Source organism: Capsicum annuum, chromosome 2, assembly GCF_002878395.1.
Source record: "Capsicum annuum cultivar UCD-10X-F1 chromosome 2, UCD10Xv1.1, whole genome shotgun sequence".
NCBI lineage: Eukaryota > Viridiplantae > Streptophyta > Magnoliopsida > Solanales > Solanaceae > Capsicum > Capsicum annuum.
The window spans coordinates 135,213,023-135,235,609 of record NC_061112.1 but is presented as its reverse complement, the minus strand read 5'-3'; the positions used below and the strand labels follow the sequence as shown (position 1 = coordinate 135,235,609).

General features: G+C 32.6%; 3 protein-coding genes across 10 annotated transcripts; 1 reads left to right on the top strand and 2 right to left on the bottom strand.

The window, feature by feature from the left end:
* Window positions 1-14,587: 14,587 nt before the first annotated feature.
* Window positions 14,588-16,576, bottom strand: LOC107858244 (probable glutathione S-transferase). The gene is given in 4 exon segments (XM_047407836.1): window positions 14,588-14,991; window positions 14,994-15,261; window positions 16,104-16,425; window positions 16,548-16,576. Coding segments are annotated over 4 exon segments (693 nt in total). The 3' UTR covers window positions 14,588-14,917.
* LOC107859640 (protein ALTERED XYLOGLUCAN 9) lies at window positions 16,133-21,773 on the top strand. 8 transcript variants are annotated; one of them, XM_047407087.1, is made up of 5 exons: window positions 16,133-18,620; window positions 18,730-18,810; window positions 19,087-19,210; window positions 20,453-20,945; window positions 21,045-21,773. In XM_047407087.1, the coding sequence occupies exon 1, from the start codon at window positions 17,156-17,158 to the stop codon at window positions 18,224-18,226; it is 1,071 nt and encodes a 356-aa protein (XP_047263043.1). In that variant the 5' UTR covers window positions 16,133-17,155; the 3' UTR covers window positions 18,227-18,620; window positions 18,730-18,810; window positions 19,087-19,210; window positions 20,453-20,945; window positions 21,045-21,773. The 8 variants fall into 8 exon arrangements, with proteins under 8 accessions (XP_047263043.1, XP_047263044.1, XP_047263045.1 ...); XM_047407088.1 differs by having other exon boundaries at window positions 18,730-19,210; window positions 21,045-21,111; window positions 21,219-21,773; XM_047407089.1 differs by lacking the exon at window positions 20,453-20,945.
* LOC107859639 (berberine bridge enzyme-like 21) lies at window positions 19,595-21,611 on the bottom strand. Its single transcript, XM_016704700.2, has one exon. The coding sequence runs from the start codon at window positions 21,609-21,611 to the stop codon at window positions 20,022-20,024; it is 1,590 nt and encodes a 529-aa protein (XP_016560186.1). The 3' UTR covers window positions 19,595-20,021.
* Window positions 21,774-22,587: the final 814 nt, after the last annotated feature.

Genomic DNA, 22,587 nt, shown 5'->3' with positions numbered 1-22,587 from the left:
TGTATGCATATATGTATTTTTTGAACCTGCAGGGCATATATTTCCTTTGGCCTATGTTCTTGATTCCGAAAATGATGCTTCTTAGACTTGGTTCTTTGAAAATCTGAAGGAAGCATATGGCAAAAGAAGAAGTATGTGTGTAGTTTCTAATCATACTGCAAGCATCATAAAAGTTGTAGGTGAGGTGTATAATGACGTACCACATTATGCATGTATGTGGCATTTATGGGGAAATGTGAAAAAAACTTTAGAAAATCACATGATTCATTATCCAATGTGTTCTATACAATGGCAAAATCATATTCAAAGACTGAATTTCACAATTTAATGGAGAAGGTGGAGGCAGTTGATGTTAGAGTGAAGAATTACTTGAAATTAGCGATATATGATAAGTGGGCTAGGTCATATGCATTAGTTTATAGGGAATGGACTTTGACATCAAACATTACCGAGTCAATTAATGTTGCACTGTTATCGGCTAGAGAACTACCAATATATGATTTTCTAGAGGAAGTTAGATTGATGTTTAGTAGATGGAACTGTGAAAACAGACAACAGGCACTGTATACTTTTACGGATCTTATTGGTAAATTTCAACAAATTTTTCAACAAAATGAAGCGAAGTGTACGTGTATGAAGGTATGATGAAATTTATTTATTTATGCTTTATATATATGATTATATACACATTAGAAATTATTTTATGTAATAAAAATACATGGCAGAAAAATACATGTGTTGAGATGGTTAAATACATTTGCAAAACTGTTTCTGACATAACCTTGCAGAAAAATACATATGCTGAGATGGTTAAATACATTTGCAAAACTATTTTTGACATAACCTTGCAAATGTTATTTATTTTAGTAATTAATTTTGTTTATTAATTTCAGGTAATACCATCATCAGAGTATATTTATACAGTCCACGACAAGAAGAAACATTTTATTGTTTGTCTTAAGGAAAAAAAATATTCTTGCAATGCATTTCAGTTGGATGAGATACCATGTGTTTATACTTGTGCAGTTCTTGATAGCAAGAATTTTAAGAAGGGACCATATTGCTCTGATCTTTACAAGCCAAAAACAGTCTTGCGAACATATGATCTTCCAGTTTATCCTCTACCACACAAAGATGACTGGATAATTCCTAAGAAAAGTTTGGATGAGGTAGTTCTGCCACCAAAATACAAGCGACCCCCTGAAAAACCTCCAAAGAAGGATCATGGAAAGTCCGGAAGAGATATGTTTTGAAAATAAAAATAAAAATTATTGTAGTTCGTGTGAATGTAAAGGGCATAATAGGCATTCATGTAGGAAATACAACAAATGATAAGTTGGTTGATGTATTTAGATAATAAACACTTGCAGAACTTTTTTCTTTGATGAAAATATATAAGAATTTTTATTTGAAAAAAATGTTTGATGTTATTGAAGTTGTTGTTATTAATATGTTGGAATTTTTTAAATTTTTTTAAGCTGAATTAAATAAGAATATACTGTAAAATTATTCCATATAACATCTTTGATTTATACACTTTTTATAGCTACACATAGTAATATGTAATTTTTATATATTATAATTTATAAAATTGCATATATATCGACATAAATACAAAAAATATAGCATTTTTGTACATTTGTATAATGATAAATACAAAGTATTTGTTAGTACGACATTTTTTTTTCAAGATAAGAATATACATATGTATATATATATATATAAATGTAATGTATGTATTTAGTGTGTAAAATACATATATACAAATATACAAATCGATAACTGTGTAAAATACATATATACATAAGCGTGAAGCATAAATACATATATAAGTATGTGAATACATATATACATTTTCCTGTATCTTAAAATACATATTATTATTATATATGTATATATATGTATATATGCATGATATTTAAAAAATGGTTTGTTAATTAAAAATACATATGAATGTTAAAAGTACAATTGTTCACTGGAATAAGCATATGTATGTTAAAAATAATTATGTTCACTGGAAAAAGCTTATGTGTTATTACAAATATACATATACATTATTAAAAAATACATATGAAAAGCGGCAGAAAAAAGTTTATAAAGACATATACTAACCATGAAAAATAAAAGATTAAACGATTAAACAATTAAACATAAAAAACCTAACATAACAGTTAAGGAACATTAAAATACCATCTTTGACCATTAAAGTAAAATATGAATCCCATGAAATATTTCAAAAAATAATATTTATCCACCTAAATTTAACTGTTGTTAACTTTAACAAAATAAAATACAAATCAAATGTCATGCACTTCTATGCCTTCTGTTAATTTAATTTTTCGAAGAGGCCTCATTGGTGCTTCATCATCACTTTGTGCCTCCGCTTCTGTCTTCCTAGTAGCATAATCCCACAACAGTGAAGCGTATCTTATGCGAATAAGATCTGGATCAAAATCAACAGATGAAACACCTTCACCAAAAGTAAGGCACTCGGCATACGTAACCATATCTAAGCCACAGTCCCTGCAAATACATACATTAATAAGTAAGTAGTTGTTACAAGTTTAATGCATATGTATATATACAAGTAATATGTATACTAGTTACTTACAAGCTGCCACTTGGTTGTTGAGGCACATTCTCCATAACTAAAACACCAAACAGATCCATCTTCTCATTCAATTTGTAATTAGGATGATTGTCAATGTCAATACCCTTATTCTCGTAGAATTTACGTGCAATGAGACATATAGGTATAACCTTCGGTAACTTTTCAATTTTGCTAAGCACCCCAGCATCATGACCAGCAGCTGACAAAGAATCATATACATATATGCACCTGTGATTGAAAGATATAACTGCAAGAACCCAATGATGTTTGGTCTTTACGTGAACAGGAATGAAGATATGATCAACCGTACACCATGACACTGTAGCATACATGGGGAATCCGCTTATGTACTCATGCAGATGGTATTCCTTTCCACCATCATTAAGAGATGCATCATCCACTTTATACACATCAAAAACCCTTCTAACAATGTTCATGAAATTGCAGTCTACAGTGTTGAACGTATATAAGCTATTGGGATCATACTTGAACTTCTTTTGCAGATAGTAGAAGCATACATTAATTTGTTGCATTGTAAATTAATTTCATAGTTAATAGTAAATAAACAAATTAAGACTCAAATAATCCAACACTACTTATGTAAATATGATATACTTATCAGTGAACATATAACATACTTCATATGTATATACAAATATACATTTCCAACTATAACAATATAAGTAGTTACAAATATTCATATGTAACACAGGACTAATATTTATTCCAATATACAACTCATCAACATAATAATAAATCCCTTACCTCATCTGACCATGTCTGTCTAGGAGTACCCATAACGTAGAACAAATTCTTGTCTTCAACAGATAAAATTTCAAAACTGATAAGTGGTATTTTTGTCTTTCCCTTCAAATAATGTTCTTCTTTGCTGTTTTTGTTTATTCATTATACATATTAGTAGATCATTTATATAATCTTAAATTACAAAATATAGTACAAAGAAGTTGTAACCTATATACCTCTTCGAATGATATTTAAGAAGATCTAATGAAAGCCACGCCATAAACTTGTTGGTGATCTTGGTGTCTTCTATATCATTAACTGGATGAGATATGAAGGGATTTTTCTGATCGAATGTTCTCCGTTGCATTTCTGTGCAGAAACAAAAGTTCTATTACTGTCACTATATATTTATGAAATACATATTAACAAATGTATTTGTTACTACTTCATTGTTACATATATAAGCTATCAAACTTCAACATAAAAAATTGTCATCAAAATATAACCATTTCTCATTAAAAACAAATACAGCTAATCCAAAAAAAAAAAACTTAACATCAAAATACAAAGAATACTTCATTGTCCTTAAAAAAAAAAAAATTTCAATATATAAAGTAAACAAATATGTTAACAAAAAAAATCATGTTAAGAGTACTAACCATCTGCTGAACCAAAATTCATTGTGAATGGCGACTCCTTGTATCTAGATGGTCGCCTAATCCTTGAAACATACATTGACATTTATTGTGCTTCATTTGCCGATGGATGTACAATTATACTTCGTTCAAGATTGACATACACATTAAGACTAGGAAGAAGCTCATCAGGAAGAGTGATCTGAGAGTCAGACAAATCTTGATCAGCATTGCTTTCATCATTTACTCTGTCATGAATGTGGACTGGAGTCTTATGTTGTTGATCTAACTTTGATTTATCCACATCATTAACCTCTGACTCATCTTCTGTTGGTTTAGTTAAATTCATCTCGACAGCAGGTTCTTTGTTCTGTATAAATTGTATAAAGATCTAGTAAAATAAATAAAACAAAACAATGCACGTATTGAAGATACCTTGCAGTCAACATCGACTTCAGCAGTGACTTTATTTATGAAGTCAAGATCAATGTTTCTAAGGACGTCATCTGAAAATGTGAATTGAGATTCTGATACTTGTGCTTCAGCAATACTTGCATCAACCAGTTTTGTGTTCTACACAACATGTTCATACAAATTAAATAAAATAATATTTTTTAATTATTAATCAACTAACCTAGATATATTCAGCATACCGGAGAGACACATACATTTCTTGCTTCATGCACTTCTATATCAGTTTTTTCCTTTCAAAAAAGACACAACAACAACAACAAACCCAGTGTATTCCCACATAGTGAGGTCTGGGGAGGGTAAGATGTACGCAGTTCGTACCTCTACCTCTAAAGAAGTAGAAAGGATATTTTCGATAGACCCTCGGCTCGAGACACGAAATAATAAATAAATTCATAGTAAAGCATGGAACAAGATGACATAACATAAATATGACACCCACAAGTAATAGTAAACAGAGAAAATTATTCCTTTCAAAAAAGAAACAATAAAAAATTAAAACAATCAAAATTCATCAATAAAAGTATACCTAACCCAAAAAAAAAAAAGATCTACCAGAACATCGTCATTATCCTCATTATACTCATCAATGTCATTATACACACCATTCATACTGTTGCTTTGATTGTCTGCCATCTCTTTGATCACCTGTTTTAATGTTGTTTTATGTAATGATAAATTAGAATTGTATATAAAAAAAACTTTGTATATAAATGTACGCAATTTAATTACCACCGTGTCTTCAAGATTCTTATTAAACTCATGATCAAACTTTGGAGTCGCTTGATGGGATAATTTATTGTTAATATTTTCATCCGTTGGTGGCTGGTCAGATTCCGTGTCTTTTGCTTGGTTCTTCGCATTTACAATATGAAAATACAAGTAAAAACAAATTGTAAACTAACTATTTATTTTAGCTCTACATATGTATATATGATTATACATATCACAAATTGAAAAATACATAGTAAATATATGACAAAAAGAATGAATCCAACATATGAAATTATAAAAAGTACAAAATCTGCATGATGAATTTGTATTTAACTTAACTAATGTCACATATGACTATGTATTTATTATTTTACTTATTGTCATTTTCAAAAAATACATTTTATCTTAAAAAGTAGACTTAGCAAACTGTATATGTATTTTCAGGCACAAAAAAATTCATATGTTGTGTATGATAAATGCTGTATTTTTATTCAACCATAATATACATATTTGTTTAATATGTATTTAACATAGCAAGTGTATATTTTACAAAAATTGTTTACATCAGAATTGATGTACCTTGATTTCATTAATTGCATTCATGATCTGATCACACCTCAACGATAGTAGGCCACGCATATCATTAAACTCTTTCCAAACCTAAATTCAAAGAAATAATTAGAAATGCAAAAATAAATTAATCAAAAACTTAACCAGAAATTACCTTATCACGAAACTTATCAAACACTTTCTTCGAGACAACGACGTCTTCATTTTTGGAACTGAAGGAAGACGGAGTAGGTGACTGAACCGGAAAAGTTTTTTACTATCAGGACGGTTTATGTCTTTCCTGTTTGCACGTGTCGTAGTTTTTGTTTGAATTGGCTTGTGAATTGGAGTCCTCACAGAAGGCATCTTTGCAGCACAGGGTGGAGGGGTCCTTTTTGGTGTCTGCTCATCTACACCTTTAGGATGTGGCTTCAATTTTTTCTTTGCTGGTGAAGCTGAGGAATCGACATCATTTTTTTTTTGTGATTAATTGTTTTTGTCTTTGTGGAGGATCCTGAAAGTCATCATCCGAATCAATGTCATCTTCATTATACTTGCAGTTTCAGGAACAAGTTTCTTTGATATTTGAAACGCTGAAATCTCCTTTCTTGTTGGCTCGATATTCTTAAAAAGAACCTACATTTTAAATTATATAAAGAAAAAAATAATTTAGATGCTAAAATTAATGACATTATAAAACAGTTAACCGTGATCCATACCCAATAATGAATAAACAATGACAAATGGTATTTTGTATATATACATATACCAGATAAGAAAATGTATTTGAAAAATAATTAACATCACATAAAAAGGATAAAAAGTAAAACTAACCTTGTCATCTGTATCATCAAACATACTTCCCATAAGAGTTTCATAGCTTGGACGAGGAGAGTTTATCTTCCAATTCAAAAGACGTGGAATTTGAGAGTCCACCTTGGAAGCAACAGTACGCGGCACATTTAAACAACACTCGTACAACCAAATTTGAATGGCCAATGGCATTCCAAGAAGCATATAAAACTTTTCTTTCGGCTTCAACTTTTTATTCAAGCTTCTAGCTAATTCTTCAAAGGCAACCGATCCCTAGGGATAATCACTGTAGCGACCACTCTCAACCAAATCAAAGTGTAGGCGTGAAATAGCTACGGTATCAACTGAGGATAGTAAGAATGCGTGAATAAAATACAAATTGGCAAACTTTAGGGCATCTTCATCGTTATCATTCCCCTAAATTTTGTCAGAAACAGCCGCAAATAACTCTTTTTTCTGTATAAAACTCTCACCGTCAAAATATTGATCAATAATTCTGTTAGGACGCTCCTCGTCAAACACAAAATCATCCCTGTTTGTAACACAATTCAAACCAGTCACCAAAGCAAACTCTCTAGGAGTGAAATGAAGAATTGTGCCCTTTGCAAGAATGACTATGCAACTTGTAGAACTTTCCTTCGTTTCAAGTGACATAATGCATCTCCCTAATTGCGCTTGGACGATACAATCTTTCTTCTTCATGAAGAAACCAAATATATTTTTAATACAAAACATCTTGTACTGATTCTTCGTTAATATTGACTTAATACGGTCTTCAATGTCGTTGACCGTATGACATCCTATATGAGGAGCAAATTTGGGCAATACTCGTGCCATGTATATTTGATCATGATGACCTATGCAACAAAAAAATACAATAATATGTAAAAACAGTGTCTTATATGTATTTATGAAATACATCTTAAATTTATTTTGTATAGATAATCTTATATGTATTTAAAAAATACATCTTGAAGTGAATTTATACATTCTATACATAAATCTATCCTATGTATTTTGTGAATACATAACTAGTCAATATCTAAGTTATCAAAACATCTAAATTTAAAATTTATCTAAACCTGATGAATAACAAATACAACTACGTACGTACAAAATATATTTCAACAAAGAACTACATATCACATTCAAAATTCAATGACTACCAAATACAACTTAACATCAAATACAATTCATAGCTGCAAACATAAAAACACATATTTAAACAATATGTATTTTCAAAATACATATTACGCTTATATTTCAACATACACATATGTATTTTCTGACTACATGAATTGTACAAATTTAATTAACAAGAAAAGATATAACAACACATATATAAATTATATAAAGTGTATTTTCAGAATACATATACACTTATATAAAACTATATATACAAAAACCTTGTCATTAATTAATACAAGTATCTCACACAAATATCATATGTATTTTAACATTACATATGCTCACTGAAATGGTCTTATGTATGTAAAAAATACATATCAACAAACAAGAATTACATATCACATTACAAATGTATTTTCATAATACATATTACACTTATATAACAATACATATATAAATTCTTCCCAGTCACAAATACAAATATCTTACACAAATTAACATATACAATTCATATCAATAACAAAATTTTGAAATAGCACCATACCTCCTCGACTTTCTCTTGTTCAGATTCATAATCTGATGCAACAGGACTTGCAATTTTACTGGATTCTCCTTTTTCATCCGATTTTTTTTTTCACAGATTTTTGAAATTTTGTGGCATTTGGTGATGAACATTTTGTTAATGCTTTTCTTTTCATTATTTCCGCAATCTTTTTCAGACTGTTACGGTGCTTCGATCTCACCTCTTCAATGGTAACACCTTCCTTAAACAGAATATTAGTAGAACCCATGTTAAAATCTTCGTCTTGTGTTAAACCAAGACTAAATGAGGGTACTTCATTGAAAACTAAATTCTTTGGTTGATTTCCTCTAAATGAACAATTACGATTTGCATGTTAATCCATTATACATTAAGTGGTACAATTTCAACACAAAAATAAAAAATTGAATCCAAAAAGACGACTTTCGCAAACTAATATTGAAAAAATGGTGACAAGAAACACTTTAACAGAAATTAAATGTAAAAAATAACATGTATTAACTGAAAAAGAAATTATACATTAAGTCGTACAATTTCAACATAAAAATAAAAAATTGAACCCAAAAAAATGACTTTCGCAAACTACTATTGAAAAAATGGCGACAAGAAACACTTTAACAGAAATAAAATGAAAAAAAATAACATGCATTAACTGAAAAAGAAACTTACCTTAAAAAGTGGAGATTATCTTTATCAAGATTGTGGGAGTGAAAGACGGAATTTGAAAAAAAAAAATAAGAGGGAAGTTGGGGGAAGTAAAATTGGTAAATTAGAGTAAAAATAGGGATCTGAAAAAATATGGGGAGATTTCACGCGCCTTTCAAAAAAAATGATAAAATAATGCTAGTTTTGTTATTAGTTGTAATTTTGTCAAACTATTGTTATTAGTTGTAATTAATGTCTTAAAGTTGCTAGTCTATGTAATTTTTCTATTAATAGAGCTGTCAATATGGGTCGGCCCAACCCACACGAGCTTTGAAATTTGACTGGCTAGGCCGAGCTGGCCCATCAACATGCCAGGTCAGAAAATAACAAGTCGAGCCCACCACATTGTGGGTTGTGGGCCTCCACGGAGCAGCTCACTTTTTAAAATATATTATTTTTATAATCTTAATTTAAATTTTAAATTATTAATTACATAAATATTTACAATATAACATTAAATAAAGTTGCTATTTGTTAATCAAGTCTCAAATTTATAAAAAAATCCTAATAATATGTGGAATTAAATAACTTTTGACACCAAATTTAAACCAAGTAGAGATGTTGAAAAATAAATAAAACTGTTAATGAGTAATAATATGATGTGAAACAAGAAAATAGAAGAAAGATAGGAATTAAAGATACAAAATAAAGAAAGATAGACATAATTAGATTCAAATAATCAAAAGATGTAATGGTGAAACTAACCAAAACATCCCTTAATTGAGAATTAAAAGTACCTAATCTATTAGAATACTCAAGAAGGTAGTAACCTTAACAATTGTTGAAAATCAACAAAGGATTTTCAAGCTCTCAAAGGAGGTACAAATCTTCAATATTCCAAAAAACTAGTGGTTCAACCCTGATACCTGACTATTTATACTAAGGGTTTAAAGAAGTAAGGAAAGACCAAATGACCCTTCATTTAAATTACAAGCTAATTTAAATGGTAGACACACTTAGCATATTAAATATCTTCAAGTCATCTATATTGGAGTCTTCCAAAGATTTTATCTTCATCCATAAAGTTTGATATGCTTGAAGATCCTTAGCTTGACTTCTTGTGAAAAACCTTCTTAAAGTAGCGTCACTTTGATGTACATCATAATATAACTAGATAAATAGCATATTAATCTAATTTTATTTTAATTGATCACAATAAAACACAAAGAAATATCAATATTTAGTCGATAATGAACTCCTCAGAAAAAACTCACACGACACTTATGACGTGTTCAATATCGTCACATCATCTTCATCATACATATTTTATTTCTTAAAGTGAAAATGGTCTATTACCCCTCCAACCTTTACCTCAAATCCCAACTACACACTCAACCTTTAAAGGTGACCTATTACCCCCTGAACTATTTTAAAGTGGAAATTATTATCTCCCTGAACTATTTTAAAGTAGAATTATTAAACCCCCAAAACTGACAACCAGTCATTGCAAATATGGTGTGATACATGCGCCGCCACGTCATGCCACATCATTGCCACATCATTTTTTATTTTTAATCTAAAAATAATAATAATTTAACATTATTATTTTTCTTTCTTCTTATTCTTCAATGGCATCCAAGAACCCATCAATGACAATTATTATTTTTCTTTATTCGTCTTCAATTCTTCTTCTTCATTTCTTCTTTTTCAGTTCTTCTTCTTCTTCTTCTTCTTCTTCTTCTTCTTCTTCTTCTTCTTCTTCTTCTTCAATGACATCCAAGAACCCATCAATGATATTTCTTCTTCAATGATATCCAAGAACCCATCAATAACATTTCTTCATCAATAGCATTCAAGAACTCATCAATGACATTCAAGATTAATTTATCATCTTCATCATCTCCTCATTCAAGAATTCAAGTTCTTAATTTTTTTCAAGTTAATTCAGGTTCAATGACATTTCTTCTTCAATAGCATCCAAGAACTAATCAATGGCATTCAAGATTAATTTATCATCTTCCTCATCTCCTCATTCAAGAATTCAAGGTTTAATTTTTTTCAATTTTTTTGAATCGAAGTTCTTAGTTCAAGTGAGAACTCATTAATGACATTTCTTCTTCTTCTTCTTCTTCTTCAATGGCATCCAAGAACTCGAATTATGTGAGAATGTTGAATCAAAAAAGTCGAATGCCATTGATTACGTGAAGCTGAATCGAATGTTGAATCAACGTGTTGAATCAAAATGTTGAATCGAATTACGTGAAATTCATCAAAAAAAAAAAAATCGACGGAAGTTTGAATTTTCCGGCGCCGTCACTGTTCATCGGCATTTCATGATTGAAGCTGCACCATTGAAGGCATTGAAGAAGAAGAATAGAAGAAGGAGAAAAAGAAAAAGAAGAAGAAGGAGAAGAAGAAACCATTAAAGAAGAGGAATAGAAGAAGAAACCATTATTTATTAAGAAAAAATAATAATTATTAAAAATAATGACGTGGTAATAATAAAATAATGATTTTAAAGTGAAAAAAAGTCAAATGACGCGCCTACGGGCACGTGTAGTCACGTCCAGTGACACGTCATCAACTGGGGGAGGTAATAAATTCGGTAAAAATAAATTCAGGGGGGTAATAGGTCACATTAAAAGGTTGAGTGTGTAGTTGAGATTTCGACTAAAGGTTGGGGGGTAACAAACCATTTTCTCTTCCTTACAAATTTAGTATTTTATATTTTAATTATTTATATATTTTATAAGCATATTTAATATTTAAATATTTATGATGGCCCAAATAGACGTTGAGTTTGGACTTTTTTTTTTTGTATAAATAACATAAATACCAACCCTTTTCGAAGTAATTACACTCTTTTCCACTTTTTTAATTACTTTACTCTTTTTCCCTGTTAATATACATTACATAGCCGACATATACATAGCATTCTGTGTATATGTTAGAATTTTTGTAATACGTTTAGGGAGTTGGGATTTTTTGTAATATTGGAAACATAAGTTGTGTATTTGTGTAATTTTTAGTTTTTTTATTCTTAGTACTTTATTCTATTTTTTAATCATTTTTTGTTTGGTCCATGGGCCAGCCCAATCCATATTACTCAAGTCCCACGGGCCAACGGGCTTATACAGGCCGGACTAAAAAACTTTATTCTTAAACGGGCTAAAAAATTCATAGCCCAACTCTATCAATTTACGGGTTGGATCGGTCCGACCCAATAGACCTGACCCATATTGATGACTCTAGTATCTAATGATAGATTAGTGAAGGATTATAAGAAACTTGTGTTAGTTATTGCGGACTATTTAACAACAAATCATCTATGAATTATAAAACTAATGCCTATAGCTTTGTAGTATTCATAGAATTAATACAAGGAAGCAGATTCAGGATTTTAAATCAATTGACAAGGACAGATAGTACTATTTCATATTATCCCATATTTCTAATTCTTTTAATTTTAGATACATAATAAGACCACTCACAATGAATGTGAAGAATGATGGATAAGTCAATATAATTTAGATAGATATAGTGTATAAGATAAGGGTGTAGAGGTCTAATTAGAAAAAGGCAAGAAATGACACAAGAGCATGTCATGTGGATGGCTTTGTATGTAGAGAACAAAGGTCAAGAGTTATATCTAAAAACTACCTAACATATTGACCACTTGGGACAAATCCACATGAGTTTTTTGTCAAGATCCATAGGCATCACCTAATTAATATTGATTGATTTTTATGGGCATTTAACAATAGGGTCTGTTACAAAGGCGTCATGTCCACATGCTACTATTTGAAACATGCATTGACACCAACACATTGGTTTTCACCTTATTGACAATGGCTAGGAGACATGCTTGACAATTGCCCCAAACCAATAACACTTTGAAATTAATATCCATCTCATCACCAAAATCTATACATGCATGCATGTTTTTTGTCAAATGATTTTAAAATTGATCTAATCCTTTTGACTCGATTTGCACACTTTGTTCCAAGATTTTGATGACTTGAGTCCATATTAATGCATTAGCTTAAACACCCCCACCCTACCCCCACCCCTTCTTCCCTTTCATTCTCACTCAAATCAACAACCTGGGAATTAGTAACATGAAATTTTCTTTCCAAATTCTCGAAGCTCATAGAGTCCTAAAGGGTCGTTTGGCTATCGAATTAGCTAGGAGATATCCGATTGTAAAATTTGGAATTAAATTTGTTTAGTAAAATATTTGTTTGTGGATACTAACTTAAATAGATAAAATCTACATCAAATCTTAAGATTATCTACCTCATATAGATATGAGTGAGATTATAATAATTCTAGATTTTAAAAAACATAAGTGTATGTTGAACTAAGCACTTTAATTCATTCTAGCTTGTTATAGGGAACCTACAAGGGTAACATGACAGCATGTTTTTATGGGTGCAAATATTGCAATATAACATCAAAATAAATTGTAATTTTATAAAACTTCACTTCTCTTTGAAGAAGGCACCCTAGCTACTTAATTCCTACAAGTCTGTCTATATACTAACTAGCTACTATTTTATTGCTTTCACTTGAATGGACTTGTGCAAAATTTTCAACCATACTATGGATGCCTAAAAACTTTATAGATATAGATTACTAAAGTTTACTCTTTGCCTCTACTCACCTTTTTTTTTTTTTTTTCCTTTTCTTCTTTCTAGTCCAAAATAATGGCTTCTTTTCTTATTCTATATTTTTATCTATATCTTTTAAATTATATATCTTCTAAAATGAATCCAAAGTGCACTCGGATAAATTAAACAAGAGCTTTGTTACATGTTCATGTCTAGTATGTGTTTATATGAAATATGAAATATGCTACTTTTACGAAGAGCATCATTAATAATTTGAAATTATTGATTTCATGATCACTTGGCAATTATTATTTTGACAATCAATAATTGCATATACATTATACACACGGTACAATCTGTATGATGAACAAAATGTTTTGGCGGATCATCCATTATTATATAAGAAACAAAAGATGGCTAAAAAGCACATGATCAAAAGCAATGAACTGACAGAAAAAGAACACTAAAATCAGTTGAGCAAGGCCCAAAGCAGCAGGGAATGGCCCAGTTTAGATCCTCTAGCAACATAAGCATATAACTGATCTGTTACTCATTGTACATTTGAACTTATTAGGGAGGTTTTATACTACTACTTTTTATTTTTATTTTTTATTAATATTCGAAGCGAAGTATATTCTCGCAAATTGGTTGTATTTGGAATTAGGTACACACTCAAACTCCGTTTTTCAGTTTCAAATAACTATATTATTTACAGAAGCTATAATCAAACACAACTCCATCTATGTGCTAGCTTTTGAGGTTAAGTTACAATCAAAGTCCATTCTTGACATGGTATCAAAGCTAGGTCCATCCCCGTTTTGGGCTCCCGCTCCACGTGCCAGTGCCAGTTGGGCCTGGGGGTGAGGGGGGTGTTAGAGTGGGTAAAAGTCCACATTGGTTGGAAAATAGACTAGTGATTTGCTTATATGGACTTGAGCAATCCTCCCCTTATGAGCTAGCTTTTGAGGTTGAGTTAGGCCCAAGGTCCATTCTTGACATGTGAGACACTTATTTTAGAAAACATTCGGTTTCCATGGCCAAACGCTTATCTGTCCTCCCCCACCCCTTTTTTTTTTTAAAAAAAATAAAAATTAAAAGAAAAGATCATACTCCAGAGAGGTTGTACTGAAAGTAAACATAGGAATGATTCTAGGAAGAACTAATGGTACATTTTTGCATAAAATGATACATTTTATTGTGACATAATAAATATAAGCTCAAATAGACATGGAAAGAGTATGAGAGAGAACTTGAAGCCCAAATCACAAAGGAAGAAAGAAAAATTAAAATTAAAAAACCAAGCAGGATCGAGTGATCCAGCACATACTGACTCAAGACTCGAATCCTAAGTAATAGAATTCGCGAGTTCAGAATTATTATAACTTTATTATACGTATACATTTATTTTTATTCTTTTTAAAATGTATATAGTGCGATTGAATCGACAGAACCCGTCCTATTCAATGCCATGCATCTTTCTAAGCATGACAACACACTGATAGACCTTTTCAGGATCTGGAAGGACACTAGAACACTCTCCCTCTTAAGGCATCTCTTCATCCAACAGCCAAATTTAGGACACAACTGTTCAACCTTAAAACCTCCAAATACTTCATAAGCATGGAACCAAGATGTCATGGCAGTTGCTATGACATCAACGTACCCAAAGTTGTCTCCTCCAAAGTAATCCTTGTCACCCATGGCTCCTTCAAGCTTCTTCAAGATTCCTATGAAATCATTCTTTGCAACTTCTAGTTCATCACCTTTGCTCCTCCATATGCCCATTCCTGCTTCAAATACCTGCACCTCAAACACATCGAATAACGTTAAAAGAAAACTAGCACTTGGTATGGAATTATAATGTATCATATGACAAAAAAGAATATATATGTTCTTCCCATTTTACGTTGCCTTGTTGACCGGACACAATGAGAACATTTATTTAAAAGTTCAATGCTATAGAATACTTACTCCCTCCGTCCCAAATTACTCATCCCAAATTGAGACGACACATTAATTAAGAAAAATAATTAATAACATGTCTAGTTTACCATAATATCCCTATTAAATAATCTTTACATTTTAATTTGAAGAAAAAGTAATTAATGCAAAGGGTAAAACATGGGAAAAAAATTGTCTCTTCTTGATTAATGAAAAAAGACAAGTAAAATGAAAAATCAAATTAGAAAATTTGAGACGGAGGGAGTACTAGGTACATGCAATTGTTTACCAGTTAGCTCTTTTTAAGATGGTTATTTAGTAAATTACCTTTTTAATTCATCTTGTAACTTATGGACGATCGAGATCTAAAGATTCCTTTTGAGCAATCTAAAAAATTTATGACAAAATGTTGGGTTTTAATATACAAATTTTGTACATGGAAATAACATAAAATATTTTGGATGTTAAATTGACAATACAATATTTTGTCGGATCCAATGACTATATCTCCACAACTTTTTAAAATGTAGATAAAGTCTAACCGGTGGCCTAAACGAGGACATTTGCAAATCCATCATCATCCACAGAAATTGAGATTACTAACCTTGAGAAATAATTCATGTTTACCGGCTATAACATATTAAAATAATCGATCATAATGTAAAACTTATTAGGGAGTAATTAGATGAAGAAAATTAGACCTTTTTATCGATGAAATCAGCCCAAAAACGTGCTCGAGAGCGGGCATAAGCACAAGAAGGCAACAAAGGATTAGGAGAATACTTGTCATCAATATAATACACAATGTTATTGGACTCTACAATTGGCTTCCCATTGTCCAACAAAACTGGAACTTTCTCATAAATTGGATTGGATTTTAAAAGCAAATCACTTTTGCCACCAAATAAATCTTCTTCATGAGATTCATAAGCCACACCCTTTTCAGCTAGAGCAATTTTGACTCTCATGCAAAATGGGCTTGCCCAGAAATCCAATAGACGCAATTCATCCTTTGATATCTCTCTTTTCAAAATTTAATTTGTTGATCGGGTGGTGATAGGTAATTGGCACATGCTGGGCTTTATTTTTATAAATGCATGCAAGAATCTGATCTTCCAAAGGTATATTCTCTGATTGGGCTGAACTTCCAAGATTGCATTGAAAATCTCTTCATTTTGTCTGTTTGGTTACATGAGCTGTGATGTATATATTATGCTAGCTTGCCTATGCATTTTTATTTTTTAGTACTTTTTTTTATTTTTGATGTGAAACGTTTTTATACTTTATTTTATATGCGTCCATTTTATTCTTTCCTAAACTCCAAATGGCAAATACATGTTGTATCATATTCGGTACTCACTCTTATTGGTGCGAAGTAAGTTCGAAAAGAAGGTAAATTATTTTCTAACAAAAGAGCAATTTCAATTCCTATATCTGAATTTTAAACATCTATTATCCGGATAGTATTCTTACCATATTTATTACCCTTTTTAACTTCCAAAATATTTTATCCGATTTCTTTCCCAAAAACAGCAATAGGACATTTGTTATACCATTCAATTATATTCAACATTCCAATTCTTGAAGGTCTCTTGTCATCCACCTCTCCAGTTCTTGAAAAATCTGCTGTCAAAGATCCAATCTTTTTCTATTTCTAAACCCCAAGGGAAGACAAAAACGAGCTCTTTTTTTGTTGTTTCATATAATTTGCTGCTAAAATTAGGATGCTTTAACAGTAAGCATCAGAGATATAATGTGGGGTGTCATTCAATTGGGAGTATTGGCTGCCTTCCTTGTACTCTTTGTGCCTGTAGGTATGGCAGGTTGGCACTTGAGCCGCAACAGAATGTTATTTTTCAGTTGTGCCATCTTTATTACCCTTGCTGTTTGTGTTCATTTGACCCCTTTTTTCCTTTCTTCATCAGGTTCATTACCCTTATCATCATCATCTATTGTAAATCTTAATTCTTGCATTTCCTTACTTCACCATGTAGCATTTGATTTTCAAGAATTGAATAATGAGAACAATAGTGAGAAATCTTGGAAGTGGATTGAGACTGAACCTGCTGTTGTTCAATGTGATTTCCAAAAGTTGACAAAGTCTAATGCTTCAGATTTGTTTAATGGGTCATGGGTTGTTGTTGCTGGGGATTCACAGGCAAGGTTATTTGTAGTTTCTTTGTTGGGGTTGTTGTTAGGGGAAAGTGAAATGGAGATGATTAGGGAGGATTTGTTTAAGAGGCATAGTGATTATAACATACTTATTGATAAGATTGGGATGAAGTTGGATTTTATTTGGGCACCTTATGTGAGTAACTTGAGTGATTTGGTTCTCGGGTTTGAAGAGAAAAAGAGTGATCCTGATGTATTTGTGATTGGAGCAGGGCTATGGGATATGTTACAAATAAATAATGCAACTGATTATGGCGTTTCCCTAAAGTTGTTGGGGGATTTGGTGGTATTGCTGTTATCAGTACCTTCAGATTTTGTTAATGATGGAGCTGGCACGAATTTAGTGTCAGTTCGTTCACCCAATTTCTTTTGGCTGGGAATGCCAAAGCTGATAAACTCGATGCTGAATACAAATGAGAAGCGAGAGAAGATGACTGATGTGTTATGGCAAGCTTATACGGATGAGCTTTATAGCAGTAAGCTGCTTCATCAATCTGGTGGCCCCCTTGTGTTGCTGGACATTCATGCGTTGAGTAATAAATGTGGAGCTCGTTGTACGGCTGATGGAATGCATTATCACGGGGTTGTATATGACGCTGCAGTTCATGTAATGCTAAATGAATTGCTTATAGAATCTAATCAGAAGTTGTAATGTAGTTGGGGTAATAGAATTAGTTTTGTAATTGCTAGAGATTTCATTATTATATGTGATTCTTTACCGGGTGTCATTGCACTCATCAACCGAGGATCAGTGGGAAGAAGTTTTTGATGGTAGTTCATAATGAGGTTCATATTAGCACCCAAGGGTGTGGCCTAGTGGTTCAATGAAGTTGGGATGAGCACCATGAGGTCTCAGGTTCAATTCCCAGCAGAGACAAACACTAACACTGGTGTTTTCTTCCCATCTATTCTAGCCTCGGTGGACAGAGTTACCTGGTACCTGGTACCTGGTACCTGTTGCCGGTGGGAGGTGGCAAGTATCCCATGGATTTAGTCGAGGTGTGCGCAAGTTGGCCCGGACACCACCGTTATAAAAAAAAAATGAGGTTCATATTATTTTGCCCCCGTTTTCTTCAATTGTAGGATTACTGATACTCACATAACTTATATATTGGAGCAAAGAAACCCCTAATGTCTCACAGCAAATTTCAACAGGAACATGTAAAGAGATTCACATCAATTTTCTGCTAGATGTTTGATGGTTTTATTATCTCGATGAAATGCACCTATACTCAGGTTTCCTCTCGCATTTCGTACAAACTTGATCTAATTCTTTTTCAGAGCTAGTGAAATATGGTAAGATTGCCCTTTATTCCTTTCCCATCAAGTTGAACTGGCCCTCAGACTTAATACATCTTAGATACCTGGTATTCTGTGTCAAAATCATTGTTGATAGTGTAGTTCAAACATCCAACTAATTAGAATGTCTAAATTCTTATTCAAGCAGAAGTATGAGCTGAAAATTTCATAGCTATATTCATTTTGACCAATCTGCTGTCACCTGCAATGCAGGTCCTTAGATTTAATCTCTACTCAGTGATTAGTTGCTGCTAACTGCCAAGCAACTGTATGTCAAGTTGTTGAATAAATTTGACCTCAGACACCTTATACAGAATTGCTCTTGTATCAGTGAAAGGTAAGCCGCTAATATTAATTCCAAGGTTGTCTGTTTCAGAGCCAAAGGTATTTAAAGTTCTGCTATTTGTTGGAAATTCTGAGTTGCTTGAGTTTTATACTGTAATTTGATATACTTGATGCAACTACTTTGAAATCTTACATTGGAGAATCCTTTTGCTCTCATGTATCATCGATTTGTTGGTAATTCTCGTGATTTTATATGATTAGACTACATGCATACTTCAAATGCATGCAGGTGAGTAACCCGTTTTAGTACCTTCTTGGTACTGTTTTGTTAATGAAAATTTACTCCTCAAAAAATGAAACAGGCGAACAGTTCTCAAGTTTTGATTTTCTTTTTTTTGAGTAATAGATGGATTATACAATTTAGATTTTAGTTCTGTAGTTAATGAACTAAAGTGGACTCCGAGAGATGTTTCACTGAAATACAAGACGTGTATGTTTATAGGCAGTTACATAACTACATTCTAGGAAACTAGTTGCACGATCCAGCTTAATCACACTTGAGTTCCTGCTATATACTTATGAGCCAGAGCTACGAACTTTAGTCAAGTAGAGAACTGCAGATTCTATTTGAGGTTTATTAAGATGTTTGAGAAATGTATGTGTTGCTTGCATTTCTTAGTTCCTTGAAGCAAACTTGATTCAGCTTAAAAGGAAATTTGCAAATACCAGTTACATAGAATGTTGTCTCTAAAACTAATCTTTCAACAGAAAGAAATGGGCCAAAATGAAATGGCTTTGTGGAAATATGGCACCTCAAGTTTTCTCAGACATCACCATGCCTTTATTGCCCCTATACTTGTACTTTATGCTGCTAAAGGAGGGATGCTCTGTTCGTTCCAGAAGAAGTTATCTGGATCAACCAGCGTCTTGACTTTGACCAATCTATTAAAATTGTCCTTGAAATACTTCAGTCCATAAACACGGCCTTCTATGTAGCGGTTATTTCCATTATGGTTAACTCCTATGTCAAGGTCTCTATAGTTTAAAAATGCACATCTCGGGGATTTTGACACAAAAGGAGTCATGTATTTGTACAATACTCTGGTCTGGTTCAAATAGAAGTTCTCTGCTTCCTTTCCTTCTTTCCCCCAATTTGCTGCATACTGGATTTTAAATATATTTCCTGCTCTGTGGGGAAATGGAGTTTCCCATTCTGGGATCTCATTCATCCTTCCACCATATTGATTAAATACCAACTCTGTGTCTCCTAATTCAATCATTTTATCGAATATAGATTTCAGCTTATCCCTGGGAATAGGTTTCCGCAAATAGTCTGACTTGCGCTTCAGAAACTTCGCTCCTGGCTTTCGGTTGAGCAATGCATCAGGCGGTGTTCCATTTGGGAAACTTGCCCAGAAAAGCTCAGATTCTATCCAACTCATCTCCTTGCAATCCTTGATATGTAAACCCAATTGAGGAAAATACCTATCCATGATAGATAGAAGCTCCCTGGAATCTCCAAGATATAATGCTACAAATGTCACTGTAATTGTCTTAGTTCCTTTTTGCTTCTCATCAACAGGTTTTAGAGTTAACCTTATAAAGAGATTGTTATCTATTTTATCTGCAATGAATTGCCACCTGTAAACAATGTCAATTGCATTTTCTTCAACGGTCCTCACCACCCGGAAAACAGTGACAACATCAGGAACTTTCACCAGCCTAATTTTATAGGCCGATATCACTCCAAAGCTAGCACCACCCCCGCCACTGATTGCCCAAAACAGGTCTTCTCCCATTGATTCTCTGTTAAGTATTTTACCATGAACATCTACTATGCGCGCATCAATCAAATTATCAACTGACAGCCCAAATTTTCTTAACAGGTTACCGTATCCTCCTCCAGTTATGTGTCCACCAACACCAACAGTTGGGCAAACTCCGGCTGGGAAGGCATGAATTTTACTTTTCTCCCAAATTTTGTAATAAAGTTCGCCTAGAAGTGCGCCAGCTTGGACCCAAGCTGTTTCATTTTGGATATTTACATCAATTGAACGCAGGTCGGACATATCAAGAAGAACAAAACTGATGTTGGAGACATAAGAAATGCCTTCGTAGTCATGCCCTCCACTTCGGATCTTTAGATATTTGTCAGTTTTCCTGCAGCAAATGACAGCAACCTGAACATGGGATTCTTGTAATGGAGTGAAGATAATGTCCGGTTTTGGAGTGGTCGATCTATTGAACCTCTGGTTTCTGATATAATGTTGTAGCACAGATTTATATGAGGAATTGTTTGGAGTATACACTCTTGACAATATGTGGTCCGATGGATCTGAATGTGTGGTTAAGCACTGAAGGAAACTCAGGTATGACGGGGTTGAGGCTGCCAAAGGAATAAAATGGACAACAGAAAGAAATGAACAAAAGGTTAGAAAGAGAGTGTTCTCCATATCGAATCCCTGGTTCCTTTTATTTTTTCCGCTATGGGGCTCTGTAAAATAACATGGCGCATTAAGCTACTCCGTGCTAACTAGAAATATAACAAGAGAAGATGCCAACGAATGAGCTGTACGAGATATATACAAAGTTCATCAAGTGGACTGTTGTGCCTAGTTTTCTTCTTCATAATGCTGTGAACTTATTGGAAATAATCATTTTTGCCATCTTGCATTTTGATAGTACCAAGTGAATGTTAATCCTCTCCATATCTACTTGTCTTGCCAGTTCTTTAAACTATAAGAGTCCTAATGCAACCTTGATTTGACTTCTAAAACTGACAAAAATGCGTGATCTGCCTGTCTTGATTTCTAATTTATTCAAGCCTTTGTTACTAGGACAGCAATATGGCATGTCTCAGAAAAAAAACTACAAAAGGGAAATGAGCTTTGGATGCTATGATGAATGGAAAACAATGTGGCCTACTATGTAACATGTCTTATTCATAACCTTGTGGCGTTGATGCAGCACTTAAAGTTGATAGCAATCCACCAAAGATCTAAAGGTTCCTCCACTCTTAAAAAGAGGCCTCGGGTTTTGGGTCCTAGGAATGACGTCAATAGAGAACCCTTAAAAAGGGGTCTCAGGTTTCGAGTCCTAGGAATGATGCCAATAGAGAACGCTAAACCACAGCTTTTAGACATTGCGAATTTGGTTTAGACGGATTGGTTTTGTACACTGGATGCTTGAAACAAATATTAATAAATAAAGGTGACAAGAAAAAGGGATATTGTTTTTGATCATTTGACAAAATAATCTATAATATCAAGGAACCATTTGCCTCCTTTTTATAAGTAAATCATTATTTCACAGGAGGACACATGACTCATGAGAATGTGCTCATAGATTTCATCAAATTATAAGAGCAACATTCATAACGTACCAAGCAACAATTCTAAATTCTAACAACTTTGAATCAGGTTCTGCAAC